The sequence below is a fragment of the Eubalaena glacialis genome, chromosome 5 (assembly GCF_028564815.1).
Source record: "Eubalaena glacialis isolate mEubGla1 chromosome 5, mEubGla1.1.hap2.+ XY, whole genome shotgun sequence".
Classification (NCBI taxonomy): Eukaryota; Metazoa; Chordata; class Mammalia; order Artiodactyla; family Balaenidae; genus Eubalaena; species Eubalaena glacialis.
Window position 1 is genome coordinate 68994493 of NC_083720.1, and position 18126 is coordinate 69012618.

General features: G+C 38.1%; 1 protein-coding gene across 4 annotated transcripts in view; it reads left to right on the forward strand.

The window, feature by feature from the left end:
* GRXCR1 (glutaredoxin and cysteine rich domain containing 1) overlaps positions 1-18126 on the forward strand; it is a 332675-nt gene that overhangs the window by 198390 nt on the left and 116159 nt on the right. Inside the window, exon 1 of one of the 4 annotated variants that reach the window (XM_061191345.1) lies at positions 9205-9597. The exons of the other annotated variants lie outside the window; for them this stretch is intronic. Within the exon in view, the coding sequence (XP_061047328.1) occupies positions 9214-9597 (384 nt within the window). The 5' untranslated portion in view covers positions 9205-9213. Of the gene's footprint in view, positions 1-9204; positions 9598-18126 lie in introns of those variants that run through there. 4 annotated transcript variants of the gene reach the window in all.

The following is an 18126-nucleotide window of genomic DNA, read 5'->3' on the forward strand; positions in this document are numbered from 1 at the left end:
GTTCTAATTTCATTCTTTTACATGTAGCTGTCCAGTTTTCCAAGCACTACTTATTGAAGAGGCTATCTTTTCTCCACTGTATGTTCTTGCCTCCTTTGTCATAAATTAGGTGACCATATGTGCGTGGGTTTATCTCTGGGCTTTCTATCCTGTACCATTGATCCATATTTCTGTTTTTGTGCCAGTACCATACTATCTTGATTACTGTAGCTTTGTAGTATAGTTTGAAGTCAGGGAGCCTGATTCCTCTAGCTCCGTTTTTCTTTCTCAAGATTGCTTTGGCTATTTGGGGTCTTTTGTGTTTCCATACGAATTGTAAAATTTTTGGTTCTAATTCTGTGAAGAATGCCATTGGTAGTTTGATAGGGATTGCATTGAATCTGTAGATTGCTTTGGGTAGTATAGTCATTTTCACAATATTGATTCTTCCAATCCAAGGACATGGTATATTTCTCCATCTGTTTATGTCATCTTTGATATCTTTCATCAGTGTTTTATAGTTTTCTGAGTACAAGCCTTTCACCTCCTTAGGTGGGTTTATTCCTAGGTATTTTATTCTTTTTGCTGTGATGGTAAATGGGATTGTTTCCTTAATTTCTCTTTCTGATTTTTTGTTGTTAGTGTATAGGAATGCCAGAGATTTCTGTGCATTAATTTTGTATCCTGCAACCTTACCAAATTCATTGATTAGTTCTAGTAGTTTTCTGGTTGCATCTTTAGGATTTTCTATGTATAGTATCATGTCATCTGCAAACAGTGACAGTTTTACTTCTTCTTTTCCAATTTGTATTTCTTTTATTTCTTTTCCTTCTCTGATTGCCGTGGCTAGGACTTCCAAAACTATGTCGAATAACAGTGGCGTGAGTGGACATCCTTGTCTTTTTCCTGATCTTAGTGGAAATGCTTTCAGTTTTTCACCATTGAGTGTGATGTTTTCTGTGGGTTTGTCATATATGGCCTTTATTATGTTGAAGTAGGTTCCCTCTATGCTCATTTTCTGGAGAGTTTTTATGATAAATGGGTGTTGAATTTTGTCAAAAGCTTTTTCTGCATCTATTGAGATGATCATATGGCTTTTATTCCTTAATTTGTTGATATGGTGTATACAATTGATTAATTTGCATATATTGTAGAATCCTTGCATCCCTGGGATAAATCCCACTTGGTCAGGGTGTCTGATCCTTTTAATATGTTGTTGGATTCTGTTTCCTAGCATTTTGTTCAGGATTTTTGCATCTGTATTCATCAGTGATATTGGTCTATAATTTTCTTTTCTTGTGATATCTTTTTCTGGTTTTGGTATCAGGGTGATGGTGGCTTCGTAGAATGAATTTGGAAGTGTTTCTCCCTCTGCAATTTTTTGGAAGAGTTTGAGAAGGGTCGGTGTTAGCTATTATTTAAATGTTTGATAGAATTCACCTGTGAAGCCTTGGACTTTTGTTTGTTGGAAGATTTTGAATTACAGTTTCAATTTCACTTGTGATAGGTCTGTTTATATTTTCTAATTCTTCCTGGTTCAGTCTTGGAAAATATACCTTTCCAAGAATTTGTCCATTTCTTCGTGGTTGTCCATTTTATTGGCATATAGTTGTTTGTAGTAGTCTCTTATAATCCTTTGTAGTTCTGTGGTGTCAATTCTGATTTCTCCATTTTCATTTCTAATTTTATTGATCTGCATCCTCTCCCTTTTTTTCTTTATGAGTCTGGCTAAGGGTTTATCAATTTTGTTTATCTTCTCAAAGAACCAGCTTTTAGTTTTATTGATCTTTGCTATTTTTTTCTTCATTTCTATTTCATTTATTTCTGCTCTGATCTTTATGATTTCTTTCCTTCTACTGACTTTGGGTTTTCTTTGTTCTTCTTTCTCTAGTTGCTTTAGGTGTAGGGTTAGATTGTTTATTTGAGATTTTTCTTGTTTCTTGAGGTGAGATTGAATTGATATAAACTTCCCTCTTAGAACTGCTTTTGCTGTGTCCAATAGCTTTTGGGTCATTTTGTTTTCATTGTCATTTGTTTCTATGTATTTTTTAATTTCTTCTTTGATTTCTTCAGTGATCTCTTGGTTATTTAGTAGCACACTGTTTAGCCTCCATGTATTTGTGGTTTTTACAGTTTTTTCCTGTAATTGATTTCCAATCTCATAGTGTTGTGGTCAGAAAAGGTCCTTGATACAATTTAAATTTTCTTAACTTTACTGAGGCTTGATTTGTGACCCAAGATGTGATCTATCCTGGAGAATGCTCCATGTGCACTTGAGAAGAAAGTGTATTCTGCCACTTTCAGGTGGAATATTCTATAAATATCAATTAAATCTATCTGGTCTGTGTGTCATTTAAAGCTTGTGTTTCCTTTTTTATTTTCTGTTTGGATGTTCTGTCCATTGGTGTAAGTGGGGTGGTAAAGTTCCCTACTATTATTGTGTTACTGTCGATTTCCCCTTTCATGGTTGTTAGCATTTGCCTTATGTATTGAGGTACTCCTATGTTGGGTGCATAAACATTTATAATTGTTATATCTTCTTCTTGGATTGATCCCTTGATCATTATGTAGTGTCCTTCCTTATGTGTTATAACAGTCTTTATTTCAAAGTCTATTTTATCTGATACGAGTATTGCTACTCCAGCTTTCTTTTGATTTCCATTTGCATGGAATACCTTTTTCCATCCCTTCACTTTCAGTCTGTATGTGTCCCTGTGTCTGAAGTGGGTCTCTTGTAGACAGCATATATATGGGTCTTGTGTTTGTATCCATTCAGCCAGTCTGTGTCTTTTGGTTGGGGCATTTAATCCATTTACATTCAAGGTTATTATCAGTATGTATGTTCCTATTACCATTTTCTTAATCGTTTTGGGTTTGTTTTTGTGGGTCTTTTTCTTCTACTGTGTTTCCCTCCTAGAGAAGTTTCTTTAGCATTTGTTGTAAAGCTGGTTTGGTGCTGAATTCTCTTAGCTCTTGCTGGTCTGAAATGCTTTTGATTTCTCCATCAAATCTGAATGAGATCCTTGCCAGGTAGAGTAATCTTGGTTGTAGGTTTTTCTCTTTCTTTACTTTATGTATATCCTGCCACTCCCTTCTGGCCTGCAGAGTTTCTGCTGAAAAATCTGCTGATAACCTTATGGGGATTCCTTTGTATGTTATTTTTTGTTTTTCCCTTGCTGCTTTTAATATTTTTTCTTTGAATTTAATTTTTGTTAGTTAGATTAATATGTGTCTTGGTGTGTTTCTCCTAGGGTTTATCCTGTATGGGACTCTCTGCACTTCCTGGATGTGGGTGACTACTTCCTTTCCCATGTCAGGGAAGTTTTCCACTATAATCTCTTCAAATATTTTCTCAGACCGTTTCTTTTTCTCTTCTTCTTCTGGGAGCCCTATAATTTGAATATTGGTGCGTTTAGCATTGTCCCAGAGGTCTCTGAGATTGTCTTCAATTCTTTTTTCTTTATTCTGCTCCTTGGCAGATATTTCCACCATTTTGTCTTCCAGCTCACTTATTCGTTCTTCTGCCTCAGTTATTCACTTATTGATTCCTTCTAGTGTATTTTTCATTTCAGTTATTGTGTTGTTCATCTCTGTTTGTTCTTTAGCTCTTCTAGATCTTTGTTAAACATTTCTGGTATTTTCTCAATCCGTGCCTCCATTCTATTTCTAAGATTCTGGATCATCTTTACTATCAGTACTCTGAATTCTTTTTCAGGTAGATTGCCTATTTCCTCTTCATTTATTTGGTCTTTTAGGTTTTTACCTTGCTCCTTCATCTGTGACATATTTTTTTGCCATGTTGTTCTTTCTCTTTTTTTTTTTTTTTTAATAAATTTATTTATTTATTTATTTTTGGCTGTGTTGGGTCTTCGTTTCTGTGTGAGGGCTTTCTCCAGTTGTGGCGAGCGGGGGCCACTCTTCATCGCGGTGCGTGAGCCTCTCACTGTCGCGGCCTCTCCCGTTGTGGAGCACAGGCTCCAGACGCGCAGGCTCAGTAGTTGTGGCTCACGGGCTTAGTTGCTCTGTGGCATGTGGGATCTTCCCAGACCAGGGCTCGAACCCGTGTCCCCTGAATTGGCAGGCAGATTCTTAACTACTGTGCCACGAGGGAAGCCCTTATCTTTTTTTTTGAGTGGCATTGTGTTCCTGTCTTAGGTTGTTTGGCCTAAGGCTTCCAACACTGCAGTTTGTAGGCTGTTGGGTAGAGCTGTGTCTTGGTGCTGAAGTGAGGACCTCCAGGAGAGCTCACTCTGTTGAATATTCTCTGGGGTCTGAGGTTATCTGTTAGTCCAGTGGTTCATACTTGGAGCTCCCACTGCAGGAGCTTCGGCCCTACTCCTGGCTTGTGAACCAAGATCCTGCAAAACACACGGCGTGGCAAAAAAAAAAAAAAAAAAAAAGGTGGAAAAGGCCTTGGCTGTGTAGGGCATGGCCTATGCAGGGGTGAGGTTTGGGCGGTGGGCAGGGCCTATGCTTAGTACTCACAGGGCTGGAAAAAGTGGGGGGTGAGGGGGGTGGGGCTTAGGCTCAGCAGACCAGAAGTGGCCTCTGGTCTCAGAGGGTGGGCAACCCCACCTGGGAGCCCAGCAGGCTTCCTGGGCTCAAGTGGGCGGGGCAAACGCCCTCCACTCCTCTCCTGCTCCTCCTGTCCTGGAGAGCCCCTCCTGCAAGCCTCCTGGCCTCCCTCCTATGTCCCCAGGACCCACTCAGCCTGTAGTGGGCTTCGGAGGGTGGGGATCTGCTTGGGAACTTAGCAGGCTTCCTGGGCCTGAGTGGGTGGGGCAAACACCCTCCACTCCTCTCCTGCTCCTTCCATCCTGGAGTGTCCCACCTACCTGCCTCTCCTGATCTCCCCGGCCTCCCTCCTATGCCCCCAGGACCCACGCAGCCTGGAGTGAGCTTTGGAGAGTGGGAGATCGACCTGGGAGCTTAGGGCCCCAGTGGGTGGGGCAAACACCCTCCACTCCTCTCCCGCTCCTCCGGTCCTGGAGGCCCCCTCCTGCCTGCCTCTCCTGTTCTCCCCCGGATTCCCTTCTATGCCCCCAGGACTAACCCAGCCTGGAGGGGACCTCTGAGGGCGTAGGACCCGGCCTGAGAGCCGGCCGACTTCCCCAGCGGATTGGGCAGGGGAAATGCTGGGCCTGCTCCCCCCTGATCCAAGCCCCTGAGGGTCCCTCCAAGTGTGGGAACCCCTCCCCCCTCTCAGCCACCCTTCAGGCGTCAGTCCTGTCCAGCCTCCACTTCTCCTCCTCCCTCAGTCCTCCGACATCCTACTGGTTTGCTTGGGGGTTCTTCCCGTCTCCTTGGGCATTGGGGTCCCCCACCAGTGTCCAGCAGGCACCCTAGTTGTGGGGAGATGCGAACTCTGCATCTTCCCACACCACCATCTTGACTCCTCCCCCCATGCCATTTTAATAAGGGACTTGAGCATCCATGGATTTTAGTAACCAAGGGGGTCCCGGAACCAATCCCCCAGGATACCTCGGGATGACTATATGTATGTTTAGCTATTTTAAGTAACTGTTGGGAATTTATAGCTACCATCTGTTGATCAGCATTCGAAGCACTTCATATATATCATTCTAGTCAATCTTGCCAAACATTCTATGCAATAAAAACTATTTGACAGACGAGGAAACTGAGGCTCAAGGTCACTTAGGGGTGGCATATCCAAGGTTTAAACCCAGCATTGTGTACACCCACAGCCCCCGTTCTTAACCACTAATCTATAAACTAAGAAATCATCCATCTTTCTTGTTATATAATAAAATAATAGTCCTGTTTTCAAAGAATATTTTCTTTAACGCACTCAGTTTCTTTTCTGATTAGAAGTTCTCTGCCCTTCAAATGAATAATTGAGCTGTGAATTTTGATTTGCAAATTCATGTTTGTTAAGAAAAGTTCAATATTCTATAAGCTGAAAAGTTTCAGGGATAGCTTGTTTTCCCTATTTTACTGATGGTTAGTAAATCTTTTTTTTCCTCTCTAGTCACCAATGTAGTTAGAAAATAAAGATTGATAGGTTCTTTCCATCCAAACAGAAGTTCTGAGAACAGCACTTGGGGAGTGAGTCATGATTTATTGCTTCTCTAGGGACAAGTGTTGCTAGAGAAAAGACCATTACCTTGCCAACGACTGGCAATATTTCTGCAAGACCAAAAAATAAAGTAGTGAATATGATAGCTATAAAGTAGCAGCAAATGGAGACATTTTGCACATATTTACTGTGATCCAAGGGATTAAAAACTTATGCTCCAAATGCTAGAAATATGGTTAAAATTACTTCTCACCATGCAGTGATAATCTCACACAGAATAGTATGTGGGGCAATATTTGGAGACAAGATGAGTAAAAGAATAATTATATTTTTATGTCATACTTTCTCTGCAAATAAGGAAATAATTAGATATTCTGATTAAAAAACGAATGCCAACAAGAAATATCCAGGCCTAGGTCTAGCTGCTAGGTTATTGTTTCTCCTGGGAATTGAACAAGGGGTATTTTTTTCTTTGAATACATCATTAATGGTAATTTCCAAAGTAGTTCTAGTTTGCTTAATGAAACATTTGACCCTCTATAGCTTCTGGAATTTTTAACTTTCTATTTTAAATAAATAGATGCCCATTGGTAACAAACTTGAAATATTTCTGTATTGGTAATATGGTTTATCATGTTAATGGGGTTTTTGTTCACGTTTTGAGCGGTTGCATAAATCAAGGGTTAGGTTAGGAAGGAAAGGTCTTGCTGGTCTTGCCCTCTTTTGAGAAGAGCTTTGTAGAATGGGAGTTATACTTGTCTTTGGCCACTCTGTCTTTTTTTAGTTCTTTCAACGAACCTATGGTTTTCTGCCTCAAGGCCTTTTCACTTGCCACTGAAGTTTAGGAACTACCTCCAACTACTCCTGCCCACCTCAATCAATCTCTTATAATTTTGCTAGACCCTAGTTTAATGTCTTCTCTTCAGAGAGGCTTACTGTGACTTTTCTAAAGTAGGCTCCCTTCTTATATCATTTCTGATTATATCCACTTTTTTTCTCTTGGTCATGCTTGTTACAGTTTTTATTATTATCTTTATTTGTTTATTGAATGTTAACTCTCAAGGCAGCGATCATGTCTATTACATTCACCTGCATAGATCCAGCAACTTTTTGACATTTAGTAGGTGCCCAATAAATATTGTTAAATGAATAAATGATGGTAAGAGTACCTCTGAAGGAAAAGAAGGAAATTCTTGCTCAAGGGAGGATGCTAGACTGGCAAAGCAATTACAATGTAGGGAATAATAAACTGATACTGGGAAAGGTGGCAAGTGGAGTAGTTAGAAAGTGCTATGTTCACACTGAGCAGCTGGGAACAAATTGTAAACAGAATGAGAGTGGAGAGTGTTGAGAATAGCGTTGGTGTGTTTTATTGGCAACGACTAGAAATTTGGTTATTTCAAAAAAGAGGGATTCTGTATGTGCTTAAAATACATTGTGTTGAACTATAGCTATTTTGTCTAAACATTATGTTACCAATGGAAGGTATGGGAAATAATTTTATATATCTTTATATTTGCTATAGTCTCCAGCTATGTCTTACTCTTGGGTGGCACTCAGTAGATGATTGTGGGATACTCATTGTCTGAATGAAAAATGAATTACGAAGATTCATCCACTGAAAAGAACAGCTTAATTTTTTAATTTAGCTTAAGACAGGTGTGTGAATTATAAATATCTAGGGCATATTATACATCAGGGCACATATCTTCTTACACTAGCATATACTTCCTTTTACTTGTAGTCCAATGCAGTGGTCATGGCTGTGAGTTTCTCTGTGACTCTGACAAGCTCAGCATATGACAAGATTGCTGGGGCTGCCTAGCTAGCAGATGGGAAGAGAAATAGCATGGACAGGACACTGTCCGTCAACTGCCTTGGCCCACAAATGACACGTCACTTTTGCTCACATCCCCTTGGCAAAAGCTAAGCATTTGCTTCCTCTCCCTTAAATGCAAGAGGCTGAACAATGTAGTTATGTGTGCATCAGAGCATCTCACCTTCGTACACACTGGAAGACATTTCACAAAGTTACTAACATCTCTAGTGACATTAGTTGTGACTTTTATTTTCAACTTTAAGCTGTTAAGTATTTTCTGAAGTAAGTATAAATTGAGGTTATAATCAGGTAAAGACTTATAAAGATTAAAAAAGCTTGAAGCTCAGTATGAGAGCCAGCTGAGTATCCTCCCTTTGGAGGTTCAGACAGGTTGGGGCACTTACTATGGTATAAGTTCCAATATGTCCTTGTATCTTAGGAGCTTCTTCAGGTGCTTGCCAAAGTGACAGAAAATCCACTGAGCACAGCGTAAGGAGGACCCTTCTCTATGCGTGGGTGATTTGGATATGATATTTATCAATGCTGATCACCTGGATTGCTTTGGCTGATCTGGCTGGCTTGGAGGATTTTCCATTCTTCCCTTGCTGTTCCATGTTTCCTTTCCAAAACCTTTCCCTTTGTCAAAGAGAGGAGTGTTTTCTGCTAGCAAAAGTGGGAAAGCAACAAAAGAAAATATATTGCTTGTTATAACCTGTTAAAAAGCTATTCTTTAGCAAAACTACTTGTGAATGAAGATGAAGGTATAGGTTGAAAATTCATCATATACAATATGGATGAAGTCTAACTGATGATTTAATAAGAGCTAATATTGATAGCTCTATGCAGGCATGTAATATGTTCACTGCCCTTTTTAAAGAGCATGAAAGACAGAAGGAATAAGCACTGTGAGAAGACTATGACACCTCCCGTCCTACACATTTGATTCCATATTTTATCCCTGGTCTCCATTCTGAGCTGTTAGAGGTATTTCTGCTGCTAAGATCCTTTTCAACACTCACCACTGGCTTCAAAGTGCAAGTCTTTCATTTCCTTGCCCCGTACTTATTTTCTGTTTCATTGCATGCTACTTTCTTGCACTTGTCTTGTTAAAGCGTCCACCATGGCTATTTAATATTTAAAGGCTGGGATCACTTTGCAGGTTTTAGTTTAAAGGTAACCATAGCACACACACACACATTCATTATTAATAGCAGAGATGCACTCTAAGTTCTTGGGAATCTTCTTTCGTTTTGATGTTAGTTTCATATGAGTGCTGCTGTCTCTAGAATTAAGCTCTGGTATTGTTACATGGAAAGTGGACTAATGCAGTAACCAGGGAACCAGAATTATGTGAACAGCTTATTATGTGGATGGGACCATGCTAAAAAGGGAGATGAAGCCAGAAAATGACAGGTCACGGAAAGTCCGGTTTCGGATCGCGTCATCTCACAGTGGGCGAGTTCTGAAGGAGGTATATGAAGATGGGCGACCGGCAGGCTCTCTGGATTCTGAATGTGCCAGTATCTGTGGCATAGATGGGCTCAGTGAGTCTGATGGACAGCAGAACGGCCACATAGGATCGGAAGGGGACGAGCAGGAGAATGACCAGGATAACTTGCTGGTGTTAGCAAGGGCTGCCAGCGAGAAGGGGTTTGGTACAAGAAGAGTCAACATTTTAAGCAAAAATGGCACAGTCAGAGGTGTTAAATATAAAGTCAGTGCTGGACAAGCTCTGTTTAACAATTTGACCAAAGTATTACAGGTAAGTCACTGTACTTTGTCCTTCCTGATCTTTGTTTCTAATTCACCATCTCAACACCTCTCTGCTCTCCAGTTTAAAGCAAACCTCTCTTATTCATGATTCCTACATACTTCATGAGTCACTTCTACATCTAGGATATTGTCTCAACAGCCATTGATTAAAAATAAGGTCATATGCTTAGCAAACTAGATTGACTTCTCAAAGCCAAATTCCTAACATTTAAGTAGTCGTCTCCTAGGGTGTAATGACTAAAACAATGTATCTGTTTCTTAGCCAAGGAAGGGAAGAAGACAGACTGTAGTCGTCAAAGCATTTGAGCAAAGCTTAGGAGTTAATTTCTGGTTAATCATCCTTAAGACACCAGTTTAGCATTTATCATCACTTGTATAGATATTTAAACCAGAAAAGGCTGAGTACTGCATTCAGTGGAGTTGGATTCAGCTGGAATGTTATGTAGATATAAAGGCTTCCTCCCATTCCTGGGGAGGTTGCAGATTTCATCTGAGGTGCATTTCTCCATTAATTTGCTTAAGAACTCTAGGGCAGCACTTGAAAAAGTTATTCTATAAATGTACAGATTGAGATCAGATTTTGTAGTAAAAAATTAGCCCTTAAGATATGATAGATTCTGCCCAGTAATGTAGGATTGTATTATTCAGGTCCTGGGCCTTTGGCAATGATCTTATGTTAAGTTTTTGAAATTGCCTGGAAGCATTGGTGAAATGATTTTCTGTTAAAAACAGGCATCATTATTTAAGGAATGGAGTTCATAATCACTACCATTAAGGTAGCAAGCCAGTATTTTTCATTGTAATACCATTTTATATTATTCTCAATATTTAAATAAAACGATCTCTTGTGATGAATTATTCAATGCCTTGACATTATATAACAACACGGGAGTGGTGGGGAGTTTAACCAAAGACACTTATTTTTCATTTAAAGGAAGTATTTGGAAAAGTCACATCATGAGGATTTAGAAAAGAAATCAAAGGATAAAAGCAGTTAAAAGCAAAGGTTTTTTTCATTTATAGAATTTACCCATGAAGGATTTCACAGATTAGGGGAGGGGGTTGAGAACCAAAAATCAGAAACTGATGACTACATTATACTAGGTTGGAAGCAATCCTGTGTGGATTTCTAGTCATTAGGTTGAGTTCATCTTAGTGGCCTCTGTGTTTCACCCAATGCAGAAATTGTTATTGCTAAAGTGTAGACCAAGACTCTGTAACAATTGTTTAAAAATGTTTGCATTCTTGTGATTAATTTAGCTTGTCATGATTTCAATTGCTGTATGATTTGGAGGATTATTTACAAAACTGCTGTACCAGTTTTAGTACTTAGATTTGAATTTGTTGTTCAAATCTCTCAAGAAACCTGTCATTTATGAGTAAATACCTAAAATCTTCAAAACCTATGAGAGAAGAGCTTTTCCTCCCTATGGCTTTATCCTGATACTGCTATAAATTCACAAAGAGGAAATAGAAGAACTTCCAAAGTGCAAATTTAGTACTAGATTAGGTTGCAATATTTACTTATATTTTTATGCATAATTCAATCCCACCCTTTTTTGGAGAAAAAAGTCTATCATTTTCTAATAATTTAACCTCATTCCGTTTACCCCATGCTTTAAGAAAACAATAATGATTCCTAGCAGAGGTGCCTCAAAGTCTGATATTTAATCAGTTTCTTTTGGTCATTCTTTTTTTTAAATAATTGTACAGTAATCAGCACATTGTAGGTATTCACAAATTTTGACCATCATCATTAGTTTCATCATCATTATCATTGCCATCATCATCGTGGGAATATTCTCCGATCTCTCCAGGATAAAATGTTAAAGGAGCTCCTACCTTGAATCAGGCTGCCAGCTGCACTATTCTAAGGGGCTCCATTCACATCACTGTGTTAGCAGCACAGCTTGGAGTTGTGCAGTGCAATCTACACAGCGTTATGTCGAGAGCTGACTTGGATACTTGCTGCTTGCTAAGAGATGTGTATGTCATAACGGATGACAAATATCTTAGGCATATGTCTTAGGATGACTGAGTAGGTCACGCCCACAGGCATCCCACAATACAGTAGCAGGGAAGCCCCAGGGGGTAAAAGCAGAAGTTACCATTCAATTACTCCCATTAAGTGTGATATAGGGGCCAGATGTGACTCTTCCCTGGATCTCTGTATCTTTTCTGAATTCCTTGGAAAGTAAGCAGCAAACTTAACTAGATGTAACTGTAATGTAGCAATTTCTCTCAGTGAGGAAAAGTGAGGAGTCAGGAGTCATATCTTGGATATTTGATTAAGGTTCCAATGCACAGCCAATCTGATTGAAGAAAGGAACTGTGATTGAAGAAACAGTCAAGTTTTTCTTCCCTTTTTAGGTTATAAGATCTTAAAGCACTCAATCTGAAACTTGAGAGGGAGCCCTAAATACGAATAATATCTTTCAAAGACCCTGTAAATCACTTTGCTTCCTCTCTATTAGTTTTCCATTATGTTATTGCTGTCTCATAAAACATTGGCATGTGCTTTGCAAAAATTTCAACTGTGCAGAGAATAGTCATTGAAATTATTTGCTCCAAACATTTACACTTCTTAGCAGCACTTATTTAGAAAGTTGTCTGTAAAAGGGACATTAGAACAAATTTTCATTCCGTTTGTCCATTAATTTACCCTATAGAATTCTGGGTAATTGAGAATGTGCAGTATTAATCACTGTTTTTAAGGGTAGTGATGGGCCAGGAGAGAAAAGGTCACCTGGATGATCAGGTGGCCCTTATAGACTGTGGTTCATTGGTGAATCACTCAAGAGCCTGGAGCTGGTCTAAGTTATGGCTTTTCAGATGCCTGACTTTTTCATTTCTCTCAGAGATGACAAGAATGTAATGCTTAAGAGAGGCCAATTTGGAAATCTGAAAACCTAGACTCTAGTCATGGCCTGGAAATAGGCATGTATTAGAAACTGTTTAGGTTGTTCTTACATACAGTAAAGAGAATTATTGACCTAGATGTAAAAGGAAATTTTAATAAAAATTATTCCTTAGTGTTCTTTATGTCTTCAACGTTTAATGAGGAAAATGAAGCAGATATGTATTGATCTATGATTTTTTATTCTGATCAGGTTAGATCACCAGGAGGGTATTTCCTGAGCCAAAGATAAATACAGGTATACTGATAGACATGTTTCCTATTGGTATCCTAATTTATCCATCACTAGTTTGTTTAGAAACAGGCCCAGAAATTTTACCATTATTCTCTGATATAGGTGTTCTTTTTTAGTTCTCTTTAAGAAATTGTGCTGTAAGGATGTTTCTATCTGATAATAATTTTACCCATTATTTGAAAATTTTAGAGAGATTATTTTTTATTTAAAAAAATTATTCCTTGTTATCTCATGCAAGACAAATTGCAAAACAACTGCATATCTCATAGCTCTTCACCCAGTTCACATGATTGAATTTGAGATACACCTTGCTCTTAGCAGCAACATTATTTCCAAAGTCTCTTAGGGTGGGTCAATGATACAGACAATTAAGGTCATTAATTTTTTCTAATTTATTTTTACGAGATTACATTTCAGATGGTAATCTTTTCTTGACCTTATCCTCAAACTTTGTAAGCATACTCTGTTAGAATCACGTACTATAATTTCCATAATTTTAGTTCCCTCTCTTTCTACAAATTTAACATTACTGTATTAGAGAAAAATAGATGCAAAGGAGGAAGGTAATTTCAGCACATATTATAATTTGGTGGCTCCTTTCTAAGAACTCGAATTAGACATTAACCTCCATCTATGTATGTACATGCATACCTCTGGCCAACGTGCTCATATTTATGAGCATTCTAACATTTCAAGACAAATAAAATAAAATAAAAATAATAATGCACTTGCAGAACAATTTACATTATGCAAAGGGTTTTACAGACATTATTTTACTTAATTGTACCCAAAATTTTGTGAAATAAACAGGATATTATTATTATGGTGATGTCTGTTTTAAAATAACTGAATATCAGAGAAATTAATTGTTTGGCCCAAAGCTAGAATTCTGCCTTTTGCTGTTTTGGCTTTTTTAGTTTTTAAAAGTATAATGCTCTATGCTCTATAAAATTCCCAACTTTACCTTTTGAAATGTTATAATAATAACAAATGTGAAGATTTGCAAGACTAAATATATCATGTTATGATATCATCTGGTCTTTTGAAACTTCAACATTTGGTTAGCAGCTTTTAAAATCTATCATTTATTGAATGTTCAATCTTCACCTAGGGGAGGTTTTTCTGCAGTTAAATAGCTTCCATCCAGTTTTAAATTATACTTTTAAAGTTTATCAAAACATCATTTCTGTAGCATCATTTGATTGAATTATCATGAGATTGGAGGAGTTGAGACTGCGGGGGGGATGGCTAGGTTCACTCAAGGAAGACAGCTGCTCAGCTTTGCTCACTGAGCTTAGCATGCAGCCATTAATCTGTATTAACAGAAGTTTCAGGTCATACTTCTTATCCATCTCTGGTTCACTGAATCTAGCTTTGGTAATAAGATAATATTCCAGAAAAAAGGAAGCGATACTCTTGACTCTTTAGTCCCAGTGGTTTATGTGGACCACTCTGGAAAAACAACAGCAAGAATAATAGTAAACACTGATTAAGTACTTCCTGAATGCCAGGCACTATTCTCATTATTTATGTGCATTAACATATTTATTCCTTATAGCAACTCTATAAGGTAGTATCGTTATTAATCAATTAATTACAATTTGAGCTCTTTTCTGTATATGAAACATTAAGTTGTGGGATTTAAAATCACATTTATCCAGGGAAATTCTTATGCAATAGTCTATCAAAGCAAGCATCTACTAATGGAATATTGCCTTCTTAGCTTAGTAGGCAAGAAATTCTAGGAATTTTGATACAATTTCAAACGATGCAGAAAGCTACATTAAGAAATTAGGTGACGTCATGCAAGAAGCAGAAAAAAAGCACCAAAAAATAAGTTGATACTACTGCTATGTTATTTGTGTACAATTAAAGAATTGTTGTAAACTATAGAGTACTGTGACCATCTTCCACATACCATCACTTTGCTACTCCTTATCACAGCATTTGACATTGATACTAATTAGGACCTCAATAAATATTCTTACTTTGAGTTAATGAATTCAGTGACATTCTCTTAGTGGTTATTTCCTTCTTTTCCATCTCTTTGTCTTTGGAGATTTCCTGTATTGAATAGGAATAGAGTTTGCAAGGTGAAGTATTGGTAGCTTGCTCCAATCAATTATTTCTGATGTGAGTTATCTTTAATATTCATTCAATCATTTATTTAATAACCATTTACTGCATATCTATTATGGAGCAGGCACTATGCTAGATAAGATGAGGAATAAAACCCAATTCCAGCCTTCATGGAATATTCAGTAGTGTATTATGAATGGTTGTGTAAAGTGATTCCTGGAAGAATTCAGATACCACACTTGACTTTGTTTCCCATCTCTAGAGGATTCCCCCCCTCTGTTTTCTTGTTGGCCTATCATAGCCTCTGCCACCCATTTTTCACTTCTCCAATGCTTATATTTTTCTCAGTTTTAGTCTTTCTCTTGTTAGACCATCATTATATTAGATTCCTTTCTTCAGCCTCTCTTGCTTTCTTTCTAATGTTGTTCTGATCTAGGCCCAAGAACTGAAGGGTAATCTGTTCCCAAGATTACCTACAAGTCCCCTAAAGTCAGGAATGGTGACTCTGACCATTAGCACTCACTTATCCAAGTCTTGTGAATCTTATTAAAATTTTCTCTCCTTAGTGCAAGAAATATCTAAATTGGAATATCTCTCATTTTTGTCAACTTATCAGAATTCTTGTATCATCATGACATTTGAATTTGTGGAAGCTTTGTTTTAATTGCTTGAAGATAAATCCCAAGAATCCATCTTAATTCTGACTTTAGAACAACATGCTGAGCAAACCCACAGATTCCACAAGATGACTTGAAACAACTTAGTGAACTCTACTGGCAGACCATGCTTACCACATAATTAGGGAATTAGCACCCAATGTTTCCAAACTTCGTAAAAACAGTATAAGAGTAGGACTAGACAAATATCCCCTGGCTGGCCTATTCATGCTTGCAGATTTCTGATCATTCTCCTAAATCCAGTATTCTGAGTATTGTATAAAGCAATATAAACATTTAATAGTCTATAAATTGACACACTATATAAATATATCAATCCCTCAATCATTATTGCCTGGAAGGAATTTTCAAAATGATACACAGAATAAAATACCATACAAAAATTTTTGGTTAAGGAAATTTTATTTATGTGTACAAATCCATTCAACTAAGAATTTGGATCTCTTTGCTTAATTTTATTTTTCTAATAATTCATTATCTCACCTAACTACTGACAAATTTTTTTTTAACATCTTTATGGGAGTATAATTGCTTTAAAATGTTGTGTTAGTTTCTGCTGTATAACAAAGTGAATCAGCTATATGTATACATATATATCCCCATATCTCCACCCTCTTGCATCTCCCTCCCACCCTCCCTATCCCACCCCTCTAGGTGGACACAAAGCACCGAGCTGATCTCCCTGTGCTATGCAGTTGCTTCCCACTAGCTATCTATTTTACATTTGGTAGTGTATATATGTCCATGCCACTCTCTCACTTCATCCCAGCTTACCCTTCCCCCTCCCCATGTCCTCAAGTCCATTCTCTATGTCTGCATCATTATTCCTGTCCTGACCCTAGATTCTTCAGAACCTTTTTTTTTTTTTTTAGATTCCACATATATGGGTTAGTATACGGTCTTTGTTTTTCTCTTTCTGACTTACTCCACTCTGTATGACAGTCTCTAGGTCCATCCACCTCATTACAAATAACTCAATTTCACTTCTTTTTATGGCTGAGTGATATTCCATTGTATATATGTGCCACGTCTTCTTTATACATTCATCTGTTGATGGACACTTAGGTTGCTTCCGTGTCCTGGCTATTGTAAATAGTGCTGCAGTGAACATTGTGGTAGATGGCTCTTTTTGAATTATGGTTTTCCCAGGGTATATGCCCAGTAGTGAGATTGCTGGGTCGTATGGTAGTTCTATTTTTAGTTTTTTAAGGAACCTCCATACTGTTCTCCATAGTGGCTGTATCAATTTACATTCCCACCAACAGTGCAGGAAGGTTCCTTTTAAAACGTTTCTTGTATTTTCTCCATTCTATTTCCAAGATTTTGGATCATCGTTACTATCAGCACTCTGAATTCTTTTTCAGGTAGACTGCATATTACCTCTTCATTTGTTTGGTCTAGTGGGTTTTTACCTTCTTCCTTCATCTGCTGTGTATTTCTCTGTCTTCTCATTTTGCTTAACTTACTGTGTTTGGGGTCTCCTTTTCGCAGGCTGCAGGTTCGTAGTTCCCAGTGTTTTTGGTGTCTGCTCCCAGTGGCTAAGGTTGGTTCAGTGGGTTGTGTAGGCTTCCTGGTGGAGGGGACTGGTGCCTGTGTTCTGGTGGATGAGGCTGGATCTTGTCTTTCTGGTGGGCAGGTCCACGTCTGGTGGTGTGTTTTGGGGTGTCTGTGAACTTATTATGATTTTAAGCAGCCTCTCTACTAATGGGTGGGGTTGTGTTCCTGTGTTACTAGTTGTTTGGCATAGGGTGTCCAGCACTGTAGCTTGCTGGTCGTTGAGTGGAGCTGGGTCTTAGCATTGAGATGGAGATCTCTGGGAGAGCATTCGCCATTTGATATTACGTGGGGCTGGGAGGTCTCTGGTGGACCAATGTCCTGAACTCAGCTCTCCCACCTCAGAGACTCAGGCCTGACACCTGGCCAGAGCACCAAGACCCTGTCAGCCACACGGCTCAGAAGAAAAGGGAGAAAAAGAAAGAAAGAAAGAAAGAAAAAAATGAAATAAAGTTATTAAAATAAAAAATAAAAAAAATTTATTAAAAATAAAAAATAAAAAAGTAATAAAAAAAGAAAGAAGAGAGCAACCAAACCAAAAATCAAATCCACCAATGATAAAAAGCACTAAGAACTATACAAAAAAAACCCCCAAAAAACCCCCAAAACAAACAAAGAAAAAAAATGGACAGACAGAACCCTAGGACAAATGATAATATCAAAGCTATACAGACAAAATCACACAAAGAAGCATACACATACACACTCACAAAAAGAGAAAATGGAAAGAAAATAATATATATATATAAAAAATTTAAAAAGGAAGAGAGCAACCAAATCAATAAACAAATCTACCAATGATAATAAGCTCTAAATACTAAACTAAGATAAACATAAAACCAGAAACAAATTAGATGCAGAAAGCAAACCCTAAATCTACAGCTGCTGCCAAAGTCCACCTCCTCAATTTGGGATGATTCATTGTCTATTCAGGTATTCCACAGATGCAGGTACATCAAGTTGATTGTGGAGATTTAATCCGCTGCTCCTGAGGCTGCTGGGAGAAGTTTCCCTTTCTCTTCTTTGTTCGCACAGCCCCTGGGATTCAGCTTTGGA